The following is a 21,339-nucleotide window of genomic DNA, read 5'->3' as shown; positions in this document are numbered from 1 at the left end:
GCTTCATTTAATGAACCAAATAGCTTTCAACTGTGTTTGATATAATGGCAAGTGATTTTCTAGTACCAAATGATCAATTTATCATGATTACTCAAGGATAAGGTGTTGGAGTGATGGCTGCTGGAAATGGGGTCTGTCTAGATTTGATCAAAAATTACTTTTTTCAAATAGTGATGGTGCTGTTTTGTATATCAGTAATGTCCTGACTATACTTTGTGATCAGCTGAATGCCATTTTGGTGAATTAAAGTATCAATTTCCTTCCGAAACAGCAAAATCTGTACATTATTCCAAGCTTTTGTCTGCCAGTGTGTGTGTGTATATGTATATATACACATACAGTTGAAGTCAGAAGTTTACATACACCTTGTCCAAATACATTTAAATTCAGTTTTTCACAATTCCTGATATTAAATCGCAGTGCATCTCCTCCTCATGTACTGGACCAGATTTGCCAGTTCTTGCTGTGAGATGTTACCCCACTCTTCCACCAAGGCACTTGCAAGTTCCTGGACATTTCTGGGGGGAATGACCCTAGCCCTCACCCTCCAATTCAACAGGTCCCAGACGTGCTCAATGGGATTGAGATCCGGGCTCTTCGCTGGCCATGGCAGAACAATGACATTCCTGTCTTGCAGGAAATCACACACAGAACGAGCAGTATGGCTGGTGGCATTGTCATGCTGGAGGGTCATGTCAGGATGAGCCTGCAGGTAGGGTACCACATGAGGGAGGAGGATGTCTTCCCTGTAACGCATAGCATTGAGATTGCCTGCAATGACAACAAGCTCTGTCCGATGATGCTGTGATGCATCGTCCCAGACCATGACGGACCCTCCACCTCCAAATCGATCCCGCTCCAGAGTACAGTCCTCAGTGTAACGATCATTCCTTCAACGATAAACGAGAGTCCAACCATCACCCCTGGTGAGACAAAACCGCGACTCATCAGTGAAGAGCACTTTTTGCCAGTCCTGTCTGGTCCAGCGAAAGTGGGTTTGCGCCCATAGGCGACGTTGTTGCCGGTGAAGTCTGGTAAGGACCTGCCTTACAACAGGCCTACAAGCCCTCAGTCCAGCCTCTCTCAGCCTATTGTGGACAGTCTGAGCACTGATGGAGGGATTGTGCATTCCTGGTGTAACTCGGGCAGTTGTTGTTGCCATCCTGTACCTGTCCCGCAGGTGTGATATTCAGATGTACCGATCTTGTGCAGGTGTTGTTATACGTGGTCTGCCACTGCAAGGACAATCTGCTGTCCTTACTGTCTCCCTGTAGCGCTGTCTTAGGCATCTCACAGTACGGACATTGCAATTTATTGCCCTGGCCACACCTGCAGTCCTCATGCCTCCATGCAGCATGCCTAAGGCATGTTCACGCAGATGAGCAGGGACCCTGTGCATCTTTCTTTTGGTGTTTTTCAGAGTCAGTAGAAAGGTCTCTTTAGTGTCCTACGTTTTTATAACTGTGACCTTTATTGCCTACCGTCTGTAAGCTGTTAGTGTCTTAATGACCGTTCCACAGGTGCATGTTCATTAATTGTTTATGGTTCATTGAACAAGCATGGAAAACATTGTTTAAACCCTTTACAATAAAGATCTGTAAAATTATTTGGATTTTTACAAAATTATCATTAAAATACAGTGTCCTGAAAAAAGGACTTTTTTTTTTTTTTTTTTTTTTTGAGTTTAGTGGAGATAATTATTTATTTCAGCTTTTATTTCTTTCATCACATTGCCAGTGGGTCTGAAGTTTACATACACTTTGTTAGTATTTGGTAGCCTTGCCTTTAAATTGTTTAACTTGGGTCAAATGTTTTGGGTAGACTTCCACAAGCTTCTCGTTACATTTATATAGCACTTTTCTGACACTACACAAAAAGCGCTTTACACAGTGAACAGGGGACTCTCCATAACCACCACTAGTGCTGATGATGATGCTGGCGCCCCCATGCTTCACGGATGGTGTTCTTCGGCTTGCAAGCCTCACCATTTTCCCTCCAAACATAACAATGGTCATTATGGTGAAACAGTTAAATTTTTGTTTCATTAGACCAGAGGACATTTCTTCAAAAAGTAAGATCTTTGTCCCCATGTGCACTAGCAAACTGTAGTCCAGCTTTTTTATGGCGGTTCTGGAGCAGTGGCTTCTTCCATGCTGAGCAGCCTTTCAGGTTATGTCAATATAGGACTCATTTACTGTGGATATAGATACTTGTCTACCTGTTTCCTTCAGCATCTTCACAAGGTCCCTTGCTGTTGTTCTGAGATTGGTTTGTACTTTTCGCACCAAACTACGTTCATCTCTAGGAGACAGAATGCATCTCCTTCCTGAGCGGTATGATGGCTGTGTGCTCCCATGGTGTTTATACTGGTGTACTATTGTTTGTAGAGATAACGTGGTACTTTCAGGCATTTGGAAATTGCTTCCAAAGATGAACCAGACCACAAGGTCCAAAATGGGTTTTTTTTCTTAGGTCTTGGCTGATTTCTTTTGATTTTCCAGTGATGTCAAGCAAAGAGGCACTGAAGGTAGGCCTTAAAATACATCCACAGGTACACCTCCAATTCAGTACACCTCCTATCAGAGGCTAATTGTCTAAAGGCTTGACATCATTTTCTGGAATTTTCCAAGCTGCTTAAAGGCACAGTTAACTTAGTTTATGTGAACTTCTGACCCTCTGGAATTGTGATTTATAGTCAATTAAAAGTGAAACAATCTGTCTGTAAACAATTGTTGGAAAAATTACTCATTTCATGCACAAAGTAGATGTCCTAAATGACTTGCCAAAACTATAGTTTGCTAATATTAAATAAGTGTAGTGTTTAAAAAATGAGTTTCAATAAGTGTATGTAAACTTCTGACTTCATCTGTGTGTATGTGTGTATGTATGTGTGTGTGTGTATATATATATATATATATATATATATATATATATATATATATATATATATATATATATATATATATATATATACTATATGGCCAAAAGTTTGTGGACACCATATGTGCTTGATGAACATTTGATTTCAAAAACTTAGGCATCAATTTCCTCCTTTACTGTAATAACAGCTTCCACTCTTTTGGGAAGGCTTTCCACTGTACTGTATGTAGTAACATGGCTGCAGGGATTTGCTCTCATTCAGACACAAGGCTATCAGTGACGTCAGGAACTGATGTTGGTCTATGGGGCCTGACTTACAGCTGCTGTTCCAGTTCACCCCAAAAGTGATCAGTGGGGTTCAGGTCTGGGCTTTGTGCAGGCCAGTCAATTTCTTCCATGCCAGACACAGTAAACCATTTATTTATGGACCTCATTTTGTTCACAGGGGCATTGTCATGCTGGAACAGAAAAGGGCTATCCCCAAACAGTTGCCACAAATTTGGAAGCACACAAAGCCCAAGCCATTACATAAAGAAACATTAAGATTTTTCTTTACTGGATTTAATGGAGTAACCAAATTTGTTAATTAGAAGGTGGTGTCCTCAAACTTTTTTGGCCATATAGTGTGTGTGTATATGTATGTGTGTGTATGTGTGTATATATATATAATATATATATATATATATATATATATATATATATATATATATATATATATATATATATATATATATATATATTATAAATACACAGTTGTGCTCAAAAGTTTGCATACCCTTGAAGAATTGGTAATATATGTACCATTTAAAAAAACATGAGTGAGCAGGCAAAACACATTTCTTTCATTTCTTATGGGATTCATATTCAGCTGTAGGTTATAACAGAATGGCACAATCATAAAACAAAACATGGCAACAATGGAAAAAAATGAAATGATCCCTGTTCTTAAGTCTGCATACCCTTAGTTCTTAATACTGTGTATTGCCCCCTTTAGCATCAATGACAGAGTGCAGTCTTTTGTAATATTTGTCTTTGATGCCCCAAATTCTTGCAGGTGGTGTAGCTGCCCATTCGTCTTGGCAAAATGCCTCCAGGTCATGCAAAGTCTTTGGTCATCTTGCATGAACCGCACGTTTGAGATCTCCCCAGAGTGGCTCGATGATTTTAAGGTCAGGAGACTGTGATGGCCACTCCAGAACCTTCACCTTTTTCTGCTGTAACAACTGGAGGGTCAACTTGGCCTTGTGCTTAGGGTCATTGTCGTGCTGGAATGTCCAAGAGTGTCCTATGCACAGCTTTCATGCAGAAGAATGCAAATTGTCTGCCAGTATTTTCTGATAACATGCTGCATTCATCTTGCCATCAGTTTTCACAAGATTCCCCGTGCCTTTTAGAGCTCACACACCCCCAAAACATCAGTGAGCCACCACCATGCTTCACAGTAGGGATGGTATTCTTTTCACTATAGGCCTTGTTGACCCCTCTCCAAACATAGCACTTATGGTTGTGACCATAAAGCTCTATTTTGGTCTTGTCACTCCAAATTACAGGGTGCCAGAAGCTGTGAGGCATGTCAAGGTGTTGTCGGGCATTTTGTAACCGGGCTTTTTTGTGGCATTGGTGCAGTAAAGGTTTCTTTCTGGCAACTCGACCATGCAGCTCATTTTTGTTCAAATATCGTTGTATTGTGCTCCTTGAAACAACCACACCGTCTTTTTCCAGAGTAGCCTGTATTTCTCCTGAGGTTACCTGTGGGTTTTTCTTTGTATCCCGAACAATTTTTCTGGCAGTTGTGGCTGAAATCTTTCTTGGTCTACCTGACCTTGGCTTGGTATCAAGAGATCCCCAAATTTTCCACTTCTTAATAAGTGATTGAACAGTACTGACTGGCATTTACAAGGCTTTGGATATCTTTTTATATCCTTTTCCATCTTTATAAAGTTCCATTACCTTGTTACGCAGGTCTTTTGACAGTTCTTTTCTGCTCCCCATGGCTCAGTATCTAGCCTGCTCAGTGCATCCACTTGAGAGCTAACAAACTCATTGACTGTTTATACACAGGCACTAATTGCAATTTAAAAAGCCACAGGTGTGGGAAATTAACATTTAATTGCCATTTAAACCTGTGTGTGTCACCTTGTGTGTCTGTAACAAGGCCAAACATTCAAGGGTATGTAAACTTTTGATCATGGCCATTTGGGTGATTTCTGTTATCATTGATTTAAAAAGGAGCCAAACAACTTTGTGATGATAAATGGCTTCATATGATCACTATCCTTAAATAAAAGACAGTTTTTTTCAAAATCAATGCCAAAATTTCACAATTTCTGCCAGGGTATGCAAACCTTTGAGCACAACTGTACATACTATATATATATATATATATATATATATATATATATATATATATATATATATATATATATATATATATATATATATATATAATGCACACACAGTGTATATATAGTTTGGCCTACATGTTTATTGTTTTTTACGTGTTCACATACTGTTGGGAAACAATGCAGTAGATGACATCAAATTTGACAGACATGAACTAAAAGCCTCAAAAGTCCAATTTTGATTTTATTTGATCTTCGTTTGATGTACTATTTAGACATACTCTAGCTCTCAGAGCTATAAAGGCTGTTTATTGGGTAGAAAGTGTAAATTGGCTCATTCAAAAATGCTTCATGGTTATGACATTTCAACCATTAGCTCATTAACCTATGACTGCTCACATTAACAACACCTATCAATACCTTTTCAGTATTCAGCAACTTGACCCGACCTGATAAACGACAGTTATTGCAAACTTCTATACTGAAGTTATGTTCATGCATTTTGAATATGTGTTTTCTTTCCTCTATTCTTCTACAGTATCTAAACATCCTAAAATCTATAACATTTATAATTTAAAACAAATAAGTAAAGGTGACATCCTCTACCATTTTGTTCCAGCTTTGTGTTATTATCACACTATGTATGTGTACTGTATATTTGTGTGTAGACTCTCTGGTGTGGCAGCAGTCGGTGGTCTCCACTGCAGATGTGTGTGTGAAGATTGAGAATCTGATTCCTGGTGGGCATTATCAGTTCAGGGTCAGTGCCAGTAACCCCTGGGGCATCAGCCCACCCAGTGAACCCTCAAACATGGTGACATTACCCAGCACAGGTGAGGATCACAATCATATATAGTGTGACTCATTCAGAGTTTGAGAAGTTATTAAACTCGGTTTGACATTTACCATTTGAAGCATAGACACCAAATTGTCCTTTCAGTCCTTTAAGTTCAAACAAATTGTAATTGCAATTGACATCCTGTAACACAAGTAACAATATTTTTAGAACTGTATCTGTTTAGTGAAAAAGTACTAAATTCATTAAATTCACTAAATTTTAAAACTTTTTTTTTTTTTTTTTTTTTTTTAAACCACATTTTTTCCCTTCTATGAAGCCTCGACATATGATGGCACAGGAATCCAATGGAAAGACAACTTTGAATCTGCGTTCACAGAAATATGTGAAATTGGACGGTAAACAGTTTTTACCTTCATTAAAAAGAAACCAAATGCCCTTCACTATACAAATAACAATCTCAAACGTACTCTTGTGTTTACTCTGCTCTGTTGTAGGGGTCGTTTCTCTGTGGTCAGGAGGTGTCTGAGTAAAGCCAGTAAGAAGGAGGTTGCTGTGAAGTTTGTCAATAAGAAGATGCAGAAGAAAGACCAGGTGGCCCATGAAGCTGATATCCTGCGTCACGTCCAACATCCACAGCTGGTGGCGCTACTTGACACCTATGAGTCGCCCACAGCGTACATGCTGGTTCTTGAGTTGTGAGTTAATACATTTAGAAAGCAGATACACCGTTTGGATACGTTTTGGTGCCTGTATGTTTTACAGTTCACTACCGTTTCTATTATTAAATGATATTAACTTAATATACCAAACTTCTGGAACTACAACAATCAGCTCTTCACTTCAAAATGTTTTGCTAATCATTTTAGAAACTACAGGGTTAGGGTTAGTGTTAGGACACATAAGGACTTAAAGTTCATCAAGAGTGGCCTTTTTCAGGAACAGTCATTTATAGCAGAGACCATGCACAGTGTCACTCAAACACAAAACACCATCAGGGTAACACACGTGACACTAAAATAATGCAAGAGAAACACTACCTAAACTACATAAAATATAACAAAGAACACCCCAATGTACATAACGGATATTAAACAATATTAATAAGAAACATATCTATTTCCATAAAATATAATGAAATTTGATTGGTCACGCAGGGACTTCTGGGAAAGCCTGATTATTGTTTTTCACCGACTGTAAATTTAACAAAAGTTTGCCGTAAAAGTGCATGTATTCTCTTGTTAAACATAATTTTTTCATTAATTATACAGTAAAAACATACTTTTTACATCTAAAAAATATAAACTTATTAAATATTTTTCATATATTATCATTTTTACCTTATATGGAAAGGTAAATCTATGCCAATTAAATTTTTTTCACTGTTTCATTTTTACTTTCTGTTTCTGTTAAAGTTACAGACATGTTTTACACACACCAGTCATGGACTGACAATGTAATGTTAAGGGTTATTTTCAATTTATTTACTTTTATTATTCATTGTTTTATTTCTATGTTGTTTTATTTTTGTACTTCAGTTTATTTCAATTATATCAAAAACTTTTCTTTAAGTCACTGACAATATATCTGGCTTTAGTCAGAGTGTGAAATTTCTGTATAATATTATTTTGCATAGTTTTATTATAATTAAAATAAATTATTATATCATTTTAATTCTAAATTGGGGCTTTAATTGTGCATTTCACAGTGATTTACCTTAAAGGGATAATTCACCCAAAAATCTCACCCTGATGTGTATGACTTTATTTCTTCAGCAGAACTCAAATTAAGATTTTTAGAAGAGTAGTTAGAAGTGATATGATAGATGTGGGTGAGAAACAGATCCATATTTAAGTCCTTTTTTTTTTTTACTATAAAGTCTCCTCCCAACTCAGTAGGTGGCCATATCTACAGAGAATATGAGTCACCAAAAACAAAAGAAGAAGATAGAGAAAGTGGAGATTTATAGTAAAAATGGACTCAAATATTGATCTTTTTCTCACCCACAACTATCATATCACTCCAGAAGACATGGATTAAAACACTGGAGTCATATTGATTACTTTTATGCTGCCTTTATGTGCTTTTTTGGACCTTCAAAGTTCTGCCCACCATTCACTTGCATTTTTTGGAGCTACAGAGCTGATATATTCTTCTAAAAATCTTCATTTGTGTTCAGCAGAAGAAAGAAAGTCATACACATCTGGGATTGCATAAGGGTGAGTAAATGATGAGAGAAATTTCATTTTTGGGTGAACTATCCCTTTAAGTAATTGTTTCATTTGTTTTAAAGACCAAATTCAGTGCTATGATTGTGTTTGTATGTGTTCAGAGTGGAAGATGGTCGTCTGTTGGATTATTTGGTGGCTCATGATGAGCTAATGGAGGAGAAGGTGGCTTTCTTCATTAAAGACACACTGGAAGCTGTGCAGTACCTGCACACCTGCAGAATTGCTCATTTGGACCTCAAGGTAAAACATTACACAACCCCAGCCACATCAGCATGCAATTGTGAATTGTAATGCCCTGAATTCAGTCTTGTTTCTTTTACTAGTATTACACATACAGAACACATAGAAAAACATACTTACTGGTGTCTATTCCTTGTGACTCTACTAATGTAACTACATTTTTCAGTAGCATGACTGCAGCTCAGTTGTTTTCAGATTTGTGAGCAGATGGATCCACTGTCATCTCATAACTATGGTAAAAGAGTGTGAGGCAAATTTAGTCATCAGTACAGTGCATCATTGCCAATTATTGGTGTTTGCGCATGCCTTTGTGATAAAGCAGTCATAGTGTGCGTTGAACTCGTCGGTATGGGCTCGTGATCAAAAGAGAAGTTTGAAAGACTAAGGCTATTGCCCGCAGTACACGAGCAATAAAATCATTCTATATGCACAATTACAGTTGAATAGGTGCTATATTTCTATAGATTTCTGAATGGCCAAAGTATCTAAACCGTATTGATTTATTGCTTTTTTTATTAACCCATCCACAGCATTGCCACAATGAATGTGTGCAGTCTTCATTTGAAGTCTGTTTAAAGTCTGAATTAAACATAATGATGAGATTTAAGCACTGAATCAACCAGAAACTGCTGCACTATCATTAGATTTTGAAGTGCTTATGACAGACTTCACTGCTTTCATCTCACAGTGATAGGCTACCACCTTGAATTTTTTGCTTTTCATTTGCATAAAGTTGAGCATTTCTCAGTTTATTTTAGGCTTTGACCGCTCTCAACACTTGCTTCGCTGCAACGTCAATCCCACAATCCTCCACGTCAGAGGGTCACTTAGCTCCCATAGAGATGGATTGAACACACTCGCTCACTCCGCGCCAGTGACGGTGAGCACGTATGGTGAGCGCTCGACGTGCGCAAGACGGAACGTCAAGCGGAAAAACAAAGTATACCCTTGCCGTGCTCACTACAACTGTTTTGAGACCGTCACACCACGCACTGTGCGCAAGACATAGCGGCACGCGGAAAACCGAAGTATACTTTGTTGTTTGATTCTTATTTTTTCTGTGCCCAATAAATACTTCTCTGATTTTGGAAATAAATTAAATAATCTCATATCTGTGATAGTTACACTTCAGTTATACAAGTATAACTTTAATGGTATAAATTAAAATAGATTCCTTCTATTTTTTTGCTTCCTTCAATAGCATTAACGTAGTTAGCTAATGTTTGTTAGTCGCTTTTTAGTTGCTTTTATTGTAGCTAACTACTTAAAAAAAAAAAAAAAAAAAGTGTAGTATTGCATATTGCGTACTGTATAAATTAAATTAAAAGTGTAAATTTAGGGCACCATTTTGAGTTCCTCAGGTGCGACACTGGAACCCTCTGGAGAACATCTTGGCACCTCTTTAGCACTCTGAGAAACTTACATGAACTCTAAGGACTATCATTGGTTCATTCAGTAACCCTATCATGAGGGAAAGATTTGAGGCCTTGAATTAGTCTTCCATGTCAAATCAACCAAATTTCAGAAACAGAAATGGTTATGAAAGCAAAAATGTGAAAGGCCATGGGTCAATATTTATTTTAGTATATAGCTTTACAATTTCAAAGTGGCTTCCCCAACATGGACATGGTTGCCTATGTACAGGTGACTATACCACTAAAGGATAGTTTAGAAAGCCATTTAGAAAGTCTAAGACTGCGTCTGAAACCAGGAAAATGCTGCCTCCAGAGGCTGTATACAGAGGTAGGAAGGGATCAAGGAATGTCAGAATTTAATGTTCGTGTCACATCCTGTCTACTGAAATACCTTCATCTGATCGATTTTTGAAGGCAGCATAGATGTATCCTTCGTTGCCTATGAAATCCTACAATGCTGTGCGCGCGGATCCACGGCGGTTGAGCTGAAGAAAACAAATGTCGGCCGAAGAGGCGGTTGATTAATTTGTGTATAAATGTACATTATTTTCCCCACTTTTCAACTTTTGATTCCATTTCTAGCGAGATATTAGTACTGTAGTTATGAAATATACACTTGGTTATCATCAAAACTGATTTTGTTCTAGGTTATTAGACTATTGTGGTTCAGTTGGATGAATGAGGCAGATGCATTATCTTTAGTGGACACCAGATGGCATTAATCAGTTGCTGGTATCCTAGTAACGATGTGACATTATACTGCCTCAGTAGCCTGTCCAAAACCAGTTTCTGTAGGTATCTTCATATGCAAACACTGTCTGTTGAGTCATTGATTGATAGGGCAGCGAGGCAACAAGACAGCTACATTTGGTTTTGGACGCAGTCTGTCTTTACCTCTTTCCTCTCCTACAGCCTGAAAACCTGTTGGTGAACCTACACGTGCCGGTGCCCTGCGTGAAGCTCACAGATCTGGGTGATGCTGTGCAGATCTCAGGTCACCGCTATGTGCATCTGCTCCTTGGGAACCCTGAGTTTGCTGCTCCTGAGCTCATCCAGGGTACTCCGGTGTCCCTGTCCACAGACGTATGGAGCATGGGGGTGCTTGCGTACATCATGCTCAGTGGCGTCTCGCCGTTTCTGGATGAGAGTCTGGAAGAGACCTGCGTCAACATCTGCAGGCTGGACTTTTGCTTTCCTGACGAGTACTTCTGCGGAGTAAGCCAGGCCGCCAAAGACTTTATCTTGTCTACGCTTCACCAGGACCCCCGAAAGCGGCCGAGTTCAGCCACGTGTCTGCAGCACCCGTGGGTCAGCGCTCACAGCGGAGATTATTCCAAAACACAGCTGGACACCAGCAGACTCACTGCGTTCATAGACAGACGCAAACAGCTACATGACGTCAGACCGGTGACTAATGTTAAAGGACTAGTCAGCAGTAGTATGGGTCACACCTTATGAGACAAGTCCAGACTACAGTCATTATATTATATCAAATCAGTTGTGCACTTACATGCCGTTTCCTACAGAGTGGACCTTCTTAGATAAATATTCTGGGTTCAATAAAAGTTACTCCTCCCTCACTCATTAAAAAAAAGGCAGTTACAGTAAGGCACTTACATGTGAATGGGGTCATTCCATAAACACTGAAATACACCATTTGTTATCATGACATTTATATGTGTTTTCATAGCAACAAAGTTGTAAAATTAGATATAACTTTACACAGAAAAGGTTAGTGAGTGATTTTATCACACTTAAATCATGTTAACATACATATTGTTTATGTCTTGTGGCTGTAGTTTTGAAACAGTGAGTATTTTAACATTTGCGGATTAGCCCCATTCACTGCAAACTAGATTTTTGCTTTTTTAAAGAAAAGGAGGGATGAGCTGAAATACATTTTTGTGGTAATCAACATTACGTCACGAATGCTGTTAATTGAGCTTAACTTGTATTGAACCCAGAATATTCCTTTAAATCTGGCCAACACTTTTAAAGTAAATAATATGGATTTGTGGGACAGTGTAATTTTGGGCAGAGCTTTTAGTGGCATCATTGAATCTCATAATTTAGGGTTTTAGGAGGATGTGTTTTAGAGCTTTGCAAGTCCTAAACAGAACTGTAGTTCAGTGCTGGTTCATGTTCAGTTGTTTTGACAAATGTTAAAGGGATAGTTCACCCAAAAAGAAAAAAGCTTTCATCATTTACTCACATTCATGTTCCAAATGTGTATGAGTTTCTTCTGTGGAACGCTTAATATGTTGTTTGGTAGAATGTTGATGGTGCTCTTTCACATACAATAAGTGAATGGGGATTGAGGCTGTCAAACACTTTAAGACACCAGTACACTCACGTGAAGTTCCTATTCATTCTTCGGCCAGAGCTAGAAAGAGGGTCAAAACAGTCGAGCAACGTTACACTGTTTGCGAACATTTGGACACCAGCCATGCCGCTGGGGGAGGCGTTTAGCATTTAAATATGAGACACACGTTGTCCTGTCAACAGACAACATGTAAAATATCATCTTATGTGACATTAAAATGTGTTATTAATGACTTCCCATCTCATTCTATAATTAAAAGCCAGGAACCTTTTCACCGCTCAATGATTGTTGAAATTAAGATATATGAAGCATATGATGTGTAATTTGTCATGTTTTCATTCCGCATTGATGGTGCTAATGCTAACAGGCTATACGTGGACATAATATATGTCACCCAGTTACCATCTGTTATTGTATTTTATGATATACTTCAGATCATGGAAAAAAAATTTAACTTGTTTTTTGAATAAGACATCAATACTAGTGTATTGGTGTATACAAATGGATTGGTGTATAAAACGGTGGCAACTCTGCACTTCAATGTGTTCATTTTAACTGATCTTGATTATGTGAAGAGATTAACCAGAAATAGATGTTGCCTTCAAAGTACGGTAGGTTTGAGCACCAGGTCACACCCATCAATAAAGTCGACCATAGCAGTAAGAATGTGTTAAACAGGAGGTACAAAGTTTTTCTGAGTTTACACTGGCAAGCAGTTTTAAAACACCACAAAGAAAATCAAAAACACCTCCTCCTTTTTGCCAGATTTTGTTTGAAATCACATCACACCCGTACTTTATTTGATTTTGCTAGAAGAATATTGGTGTCTTTAAAAGGACAAAAAGCAGCATGAAAGTCTGCTGACAACATACAATAGTTTTGCATGTGGAACAGACAGAAATTTAAGTTCTTATTTACCAAAAAATCGTACCCTAGGCCATGGCTCTCAAAGGTTATGTATGTTCAGATATGGCCCATGATGTCACATCGCACTAGATTTTATGTCAGTGATGCCTAACGTCATTGCTTGTCACGTGTCCAATCAGAAGACCAGTTGAATATACAGAAGTGGATGAGCTGAGAGCTGCTGTACATTTCAGTCTGTTCCTAACACACAGCCATCAAATGGCTTCGTAAGACTTGGAATATAGTGCATGAGCTGTATGGAATACTTTTCTGGTGCTTTTATGGAGCTCAACACCTTCAGTCCCCTTTCAATTTCTTCATATGGAACAGAGCAGTATTCTGATAACATCCTTTTATGCTCCACAGAAGAAAGAAAGCCATACAAGTTTGGAGCAACTTGAAGGTGTTATAAATGATGACAGAATCTTCACTTTTGGGTGAACTATTCCTTAAATGAACTGTGGTCAGTTGAAAGCAAGAAAGTCAAAGTTGTGTCGAAAGTGGTTAAGGAGTTGGCTGTTCTGTGTGAAGAGATATTGAACGACCTTTACAGGAAAATCCATCATCTTTGATTCAGCAGATCTGTTTTTCACAAACTCTTCAAGATAAACAAAAAGGATGTAGAATATTACAGGTAAGAATTATTGTACAAATATAACTGCATGTAGAAAGAATTGAACATCCACCATATAAAAGTTTGCAATGTCTGGCCACATGATTTGAGTTTTATCACCGTTGTAGATTATTCAGTGGGGCAGTTTTTAGCCATAATGAGGAATTGTACCAATAATGTTTGTGATTGTATTTCTGTTTGTTTATTTGAATTTTGTAACTTCATTTAATTAGCAAAAGCAGTTAAAGCTTATTTAAAATGTGTTTAATTTCAACCAAATCCCCACACAATGTCCAGGTAGAACCCCAAAGCCTTAAACTCTGTTTATTTATTATTTTTAACATATTGATGTATTATATGAATGTCCAGGTATTGTATGTGTTATTAAGACATTAACATTTGACTGTAGTGTTCAACTATAGTTCTGTATGTTGTAGGCCTACATTATGTGCAGTCAGAGGTGTCCAACTGAATGTCATGTCAGTCATATATCAGCTTTGACACATCAAATAAATTCATAAACTCAGATGATAATGTGGCCAAATTATCGACCACACTCTGAAGAAACACTTTAACCACTATTACTGTAAAATACTACTCTGACAGGGAGAGTAACCTAATATCCTGTCTACAATGGACGCGAGTGTCGCATCAAAAGCATATCGCTTCCATTGTAATCAGTGATGCTGTCTACACTGGAAGTGTCCATTCGTCGTGTTAAGCTATTCAGACTTGATGTCAATTTGTAGGCAAACCTGAAGACTTATTCGCCATGAGTTCCCTCTGGAATTTCCTATGGGTTTTATAATGTTTTTTTTTTTTTTTATGATTAAAATAAGGTGTGTGGTAAAAAATACTTGAAAATTCTTCTAATTTTCTAGAACATAAATTACACACAGTCATACCTCAAATGTTAATTTTGAAGTTGCCATGTTTTCAAAAAAATTTGTATTGCTAACGAGTTGCTAGATAAGGCCTACAAATATCACAAGCATGTGAGTGAACATGCTTGACGAAAGGGAAAACTGTAACAGTTCTTATCTAGCAACTTATTAGCAACATACTTTTTTTTTTAAAACACAGCGGCTTCAAAATTCACATTTAGAGTATAAATGTTTGTTTTTTATGTTGGTGAACAAAACATCCAAGTATCTTAAAGTAATGTTTACCACAGACCTTATTTTACTCATAAATTAAAAACTGCCATTATAAAAACCCATAGGAAAATTCTAAGGGGACCCATGGCTAGAAAATGTCTAATAGGGAACCTATCATCAGTGCTGGGTAGTAATGTATTACATGTAATCTGGATAACAATCAGATTACTAAAATCAAGTACTTGTAATTAGGTGAAATTACATTTTAAAATACAAGTAATCAGATTAGTTAATTTTTATGGATTACATGAGTACATATTAATCAGGCAACGGCAAAAGTTAATTGATTTATTGATCCCTCTAATTCTTTTTCTTTTTCTTTTTAAATACTTACAATTTTTCATTCTAAAGCAGCCTTCATCTGATATACATTTCATAAGTATTCAAAACATTTTAATGGAGGGTGTTAAGTGTTTATTTGGAGTCCCACAGAAACCCTAAACCTAACCCTAATCTGAACCCTACCACTAAATGTAATTCTGAACCGAACCTTAATAACAGCGAATGGGAATCTTGCGAGACACCTTCTAGACACAACCCTCAAAAATGTTAATTCACTTTAGGGTTATTTCTGAAGTGCTTCAAAGCTTCTCCAGCCACTTTACTATCCCATCTTGAATAAAATCGTTTTACTTACCATACATGTAAATCATTTTACCTTTAATTTTATTTGTTACATATTTAAATAACTTATGACTGTTGCATCAAAACCAGCTTGTGATGTTACTGGTCTCTTGTCTGCTAATAGAAAAATATATATTTAGTTTCAAACCACATGTATATGCATGTTTTAACTGCTTTTAACTAATGTGTTATCTGCACGTCATTTGTTTACTTCTTTGCATCAAGTGTAGACTACCTCAAGCCGTTGTGACACGTCCAGTGTAGACAGGGTGTTAAAGACTGGTTTAACTCGATTACATGAGATACATATTTACTTAGAAACTGCTCTTTCCCTCAAATTTGTTTTAAACATTTTAAAGTAGGCCTACTTATTTATTAGAATAACTGTCAACTAGTATTATCACCAAAAGCCTTTGTGTCATTCCACAGTACAGTACAACAGTATCATTTGCAGGTTAATATTTTTGTATCTGGTTGAAAACACTTATGGACAGATCTATCAAAAATGCATTTATATTACACACAACAACACATCACAATGCCACAGTTGACATTATTGTAATTCACTCTTCTTGATTGGTCTGGGACTTGGGCCATTGAATAATGTTTCAGTAGTGTATTATGATAAAATTATAGCATGACATGCCTGTGAATACTGCATTAGGACAATCATCACATCAATGATGTCACAGCAACTTTGCCTTTGCCACGATTTAGCTAATGTTTAACCTCATCAGTACCTGCTGTATAAAGCTTCTGCTCTGCATTGATAACCTCTGTCAGATCATAAGTGTTTGGCTCAGTTTCATGTCAGCACATTTGAATCAAGCAGCTTAATGATATCAGAATGTTAGTTTAATTCTATATTTACATCAAATAGTCTGAAGCAGCTACTAAGTCTCAGTCAAACTGTGATGTTTCCTGTGTAAACCAGTGAGGCAGAGACAGCCTCTATCTCAGGAGTTCTCTGAAGAATATAGCCTCATCTACTCTACTCCATGCATAGGCCTACAGCCCTGCAATAGGATTGTATAGAAGTCTCTGTGTACAATTTGCATTCAAAAATGGAAATATTCTTTTTCTTGATTCATATGGGCTGTTTGTTTGTAACTGAATGTTTAATAAACAGTGCTTTGTTTTTAGAAAAAAAAAATGGTGATTGGAGTTGTGATTGTTAGATGTGGTTTAATTTTTATTTAATTTATTCAAATAAACCACTCTATTAAACATTATAAAGAATGCTTTTGTAGCAAAACTCAAAGCTGCATTAATCTCCACTACATATAATCAAAGACATAGTGTGCTGTCTGAAGTTTGGGAACCAAGAACTGCAGATCCAAAACAAAGGAGTTTACACAATAAGGGTAAAACACAATGTATCTCCAAAGCTCAAAGACAGTCAAAAAGCAGGTGGAGGGCACAGACAGACTGGCTGGAGACAGAGGGTGAGAGGGTAACCTGGCTGGATGACTGAACCTGAGGGGCAGACAGATCTGGCTGGAGATAATGGGACAGTTAGCAGCCATATGTAAGCCCCAGGTGGCAGTCAGATAATCAGGACAGACGGGAGCTGTAGAACCACAGAGCATGGGTGAGAGCTGGAGAGCTGAGTCACATGGCAGAATAACACTGGGAAAGATCTCACCCGGGGAGAAGGTAGGTAAGGAAGAGGAGCCAGAGAGCACAGTGTGGCTCGCGGCAAAGTAGAAGGGAGGGTGGGAGGGGGAAGACCATGGGGATGGCTCAGGTTCTGGACCAGGGTCAGGTGGCTCTGGTTCAGGAGCCAAGGACAAGGAGGAAGTCAGCAGAGCTGGCACAAGGCAGATGAACGGGGCAGGGAGATTAGGATACCAAGGGGGTGCCAGTAGGACAGACCAATGAATAGCAGTACAGACTAGGACCAAGACCTGGTGAAGGGTCTGGACACTGGAACACAGGATTGGTTGGGTGGGCAGCAGAATCAATCAGAAGAGTGAAAGGTTAGAGTGCCCTGATTAGCAGGATTGGTGGGTAATCAAGACCAGACTGGACTGACGATGGAGCAGGGTCTGACTGTACCAACAAGGGAGCAGGGCATGAGTGGACAGATAAGAAGACCAGGATTGACAGGACAGGGAGAAAGTAGCCCCAACCAATGAACAACTGGCATGGATAAAGGCAAAAATTCCCAGGAGAGAGGGATAAACTGGGCTCCTGGTAGGAGGATGTGATCTGATGGAGAGTTGTAGTGGTGATTCCCTCAATGGAATTGGGGGTAGTGACTGGCTTCAGAAGTGTAGAGACCTGTGTAAATAGGAGCTTGGTGAGCGGGGTTAACCCTCTGGTTGTCTGAGGGTGTTTTAGGCCCTGGAGAAGTTTTGACATACCTTGACATAACACTGTATTCAGCACAAACTGGGCTACAATAATATGTGAACAACATGAATGTACATGTTTGTATTTTTGAGAAAATAACATTTATGCGTGGTTTTTGAGAAAACAAAAATTGTAAGTCACTGAAATAAGGCCATATAACACATACAGGTGCATCTCAGTAAATTAGAATGTCGTGGAAAAGTTCATTTATTTCAGTAATTCAACTCAAATTGTGAAACTCATGTATTAAATAAATTCAATGCACACAGACTGAAGTAGTTTAAGTCTTTGGTTCTTTTAATTGTGATGATTTTGGCTCACATTTAGCAAAAACCCACCAATTCACTATCTCAAAAAATTAGAATACATCATAAGACCAATAAAAAAAAACATTTTTAGTGAATTGTTGGCCTTCAGGAAAGTATGTTAATTTACTGTATATGTACTCAATACTTGGTAGGGGCTCCTTTTGTTTTAATTACTGCCTCAATTCGGCGTGGCATGGAGGTGATCAGTTTGTGGCACTGCTGAGGTGGTATGGAAGCCCAGGTTTCTTTGACAGTGGCCTTCAGCTCATCTGCATTTTTTGGTCTCTTGTTTCTCATTTTCCTCTTGACAATACCCCATAGATTCTCTATGGGGTTCAGGTCTGGTGAGTTTGCTGGCCAGTCAAGCACACCAACACCATGGTCATTTAACCAACTTTTGGTGCTTTTGGCAGTGTGGGCAGGTGCCAAATCCTGCTGGAAAATGAAATCAGCATCTTTAAAAAGCTGGTCAGCAGAAGGAAGCATGAAGTGCTCCAACATTTCTTGGTAAACGGGTGCAGTGACTTTGGTTTTCAAAAAACACAATGGACCAACACCAGCAGATGACATTGCACCCCAAATCATCACAGACTGTGGAAACTTAACACTGGACTTCAAGCAACTTGGGCTATGAGCTTCTCCACCCTTCCTCCAGACTCTAGGACCTTGGTTTCCAAATGAAATACAAAACTTGCTCTCATCTGAAAAGAGGACTTTGGAACACTGGGCAACAGTCCAGTTCTTCTTCTCCTTAGCCCAGGTAAGACGCCTCTGACGTTGTCTGTGGTTCAGGAGTGGCTTAACAAGAGGAATACGACAACTGTAGCCAAATTCCTTGACACGTCTGTGTGTGGTGGCTCTTGATGCCTTGACCCCAGCCTCAGTCCATTCCTTGTGAAGTTCACCCAAATTCTTGAATCGATTTTGCTTGACAATCATAAGGCTGCGGTTCTCTCTGTTGGTTGTGCATCTTTTTCTTCCACACTTTTTCCTTCCACTCAACTTTCTGTTAACATGCTTGGATACAGCACTCTGTGAACAGCCAGCTTCTTTGGCAATGAATGTTTGTGGCTTACCCTCCTTGTGAAGGGTGTCAATGATTGTCTTCTGGACAATTGTCAGATCAGCAGTCTTCCCCATGATTGTGTAGCCTAGTGAACCAAACTGAGAGACCATTTTGAAGGCTCAGGAAACCTTTGCAGGTGTTTTGAGTTGATTAGCTGATTGGCATGTCACCATATTCTAATTTTTTGAGATAGTGAATTGGTGGGTTTTTGTTAAATGTGAGCCAAAATCATCACAATTAAAAGAACCAAAGACTTAAACTACTTCAGTCTGTGTGCATTGAATTGATTTAATACACGAGTTTCACAATTTGAGTTGAATTACTGAAATAAATGAACTTTTCCACGACATTCTAATTTATTGAGATGCACCTGTACTAAAAATTTGTTCATGAGACTTTTGAGAACTGGATCTTGTAGCCTAGAGTTTTTGCTACAAAAATGATGTGAAACCCATCCTGATCACTCATTCATTTAACTTTTGTAAGACACTTTTAGTGTTAGAAAGGCCATATGCGAGGAGGCGTGGATGATCATGAATATTGATGTAATTCACACCTGAGGAGAATGAATGTGAGCAGACTCAATGATTGAATGTATTATCTGACTATACATTTTCTTTACATAAAGACTTTACTTAAAAACATTAGACCTACACTACCATTTAAAAGTTTATAGATCTGTAAGATTTTTTTGTTTTTAAAAGTCTCTTCTGCTCACCAAGGCTACATTTATTTGATCCAAAATACAGCAAAAACAGTGATATTGCGAAATATTTTTACAATTTAAAATAACTTTTCTATTTGAATATATTGTCAAATGCAATTTATTCTTGTGATCAAAGCTGAATTTTCAGCATCATCTTCAGTGTCACATGATCCTTCAGAAATCATTCTGATATGCTGATTTTCTAATATGGGCATATTTACAGCACATTTTACACATTTACACCTTAACAGATATTTGCAAGCACAAGTTTCTTTGATGATAATGAGGCAGCATAAACACTAGTTAAAATATAATCTGAACATGCATATTATTTTTATATCATATTACATATCATATTGATATCATACAGCATACAATTTAAATACCTGCTTTAGGCGAAACAACATTTAAATGTAACTAAAACTTGCCAATTTGGAACATATTTCAAATGTCAATACGCTGAATACTGGCTGGCAAGTCTGGAAATAGTCCAGCTAGTAAAATATGTACGTTTATATAAAATAGCATGTCAACTAATGTAAGTAAAACTAAATGACTTACTCATCCGGAATTGTATCCTCGGCGGGATCAAATCGCTCTTCAAAATGTAAACATTCATCGTCAGAGTCCCGCTCTTCTTCTGAGAAAAATCCAGTACCATCTGTAGAGCTTCCTCACCTGTGGAGCATGCCATCTTCCAAACACGCAGGAAAGTGAATGAATATGATGATGAAACTTGATGTTTTTTAAGGCATTGTTGTGGGGGCATTTACCATTTGCATGTTTGCATTTTTCATACGGTAATGTCCTCAGGACATTACCGTATGAATAACGCACTCTGTTGGTGGGTGGGATCACATTAGCGATAATGAGCTGAGCCAGGAGAAACTGTACATCTCTTTGTTTCATAAAGATTACATTGCAGGAGAGTATTTGTTTTAAATTTGAATTGTTTTATTTAAAAGTAGACATTTTAAGCTTTCTTTAGACATATGTTTCATGTTTGTCTGATAAGTTTTCGTGGAGTTTCACTTTATTTTTGTGACGTGTTTCAGAAAGATGCTCATGGAGACAGAGACGGCTGAAAGCGCACCCTGTTTATTTTCTTTATTTTACAAAAGCACAAGGTTTTGTTGTTATTGTGAGTGTACACAAATAAAAGTAGACCCTTTATAGTTTCTAATAATGTCTTACACTTATCTGTATAACCAAAAATGACGGAGTATTTTAAGTTGTTTCCACTGTTATGCGGAAAAAATCCAGCAGGATGCACCAGCGCGTCCGTCAACCCCAGAGGTTTAACTGGGTGATGGAAATTTGGAGTAGAACCCTGGGGGCTCTGAGAGACAGAAGTCACAGAGGCCAACAGAGAAATAA

The 21,339-nt window shown here is 38.0% G+C and overlaps 1 protein-coding gene across 1 annotated transcript in view; it reads left to right on the top strand.

Annotated features, from left to right (window-relative positions):
- Positions 1 to 16,653, top strand: part of LOC127448053 (kalirin-like) — a 325,245-nt gene extending 308,592 nt beyond the window's left edge. Inside the window, exons 56-60 of the mRNA XM_051710307.1 lie at positions 5,891 to 6,055; positions 6,338 to 6,416; positions 6,516 to 6,716; positions 8,351 to 8,489; positions 10,817 to 16,653. Of these exons, the coding sequence (XP_051566267.1) occupies positions 5,891 to 6,055; positions 6,338 to 6,416; positions 6,516 to 6,716; positions 8,351 to 8,489; positions 10,817 to 11,362 (1,130 nt within the window). The 3' untranslated portion in view covers positions 11,363 to 16,653. The remainder of the gene's footprint in view (positions 1 to 5,890; positions 6,056 to 6,337; positions 6,417 to 6,515; positions 6,717 to 8,350; positions 8,490 to 10,816) is intronic.
- The last annotated feature ends 4,686 nt before the right edge of the window (positions 16,654 to 21,339 follow it).

This window comes from Myxocyprinus asiaticus, chromosome 11 (genome assembly GCF_019703515.2).
Source record: "Myxocyprinus asiaticus isolate MX2 ecotype Aquarium Trade chromosome 11, UBuf_Myxa_2, whole genome shotgun sequence".
Taxonomy (NCBI): domain Eukaryota; kingdom Metazoa; phylum Chordata; class Actinopteri; order Cypriniformes; family Catostomidae; genus Myxocyprinus; species Myxocyprinus asiaticus.
Note: the sequence above shows the minus strand (reverse complement) of the source record. Positions and strands in the feature narration are given on the sequence as shown.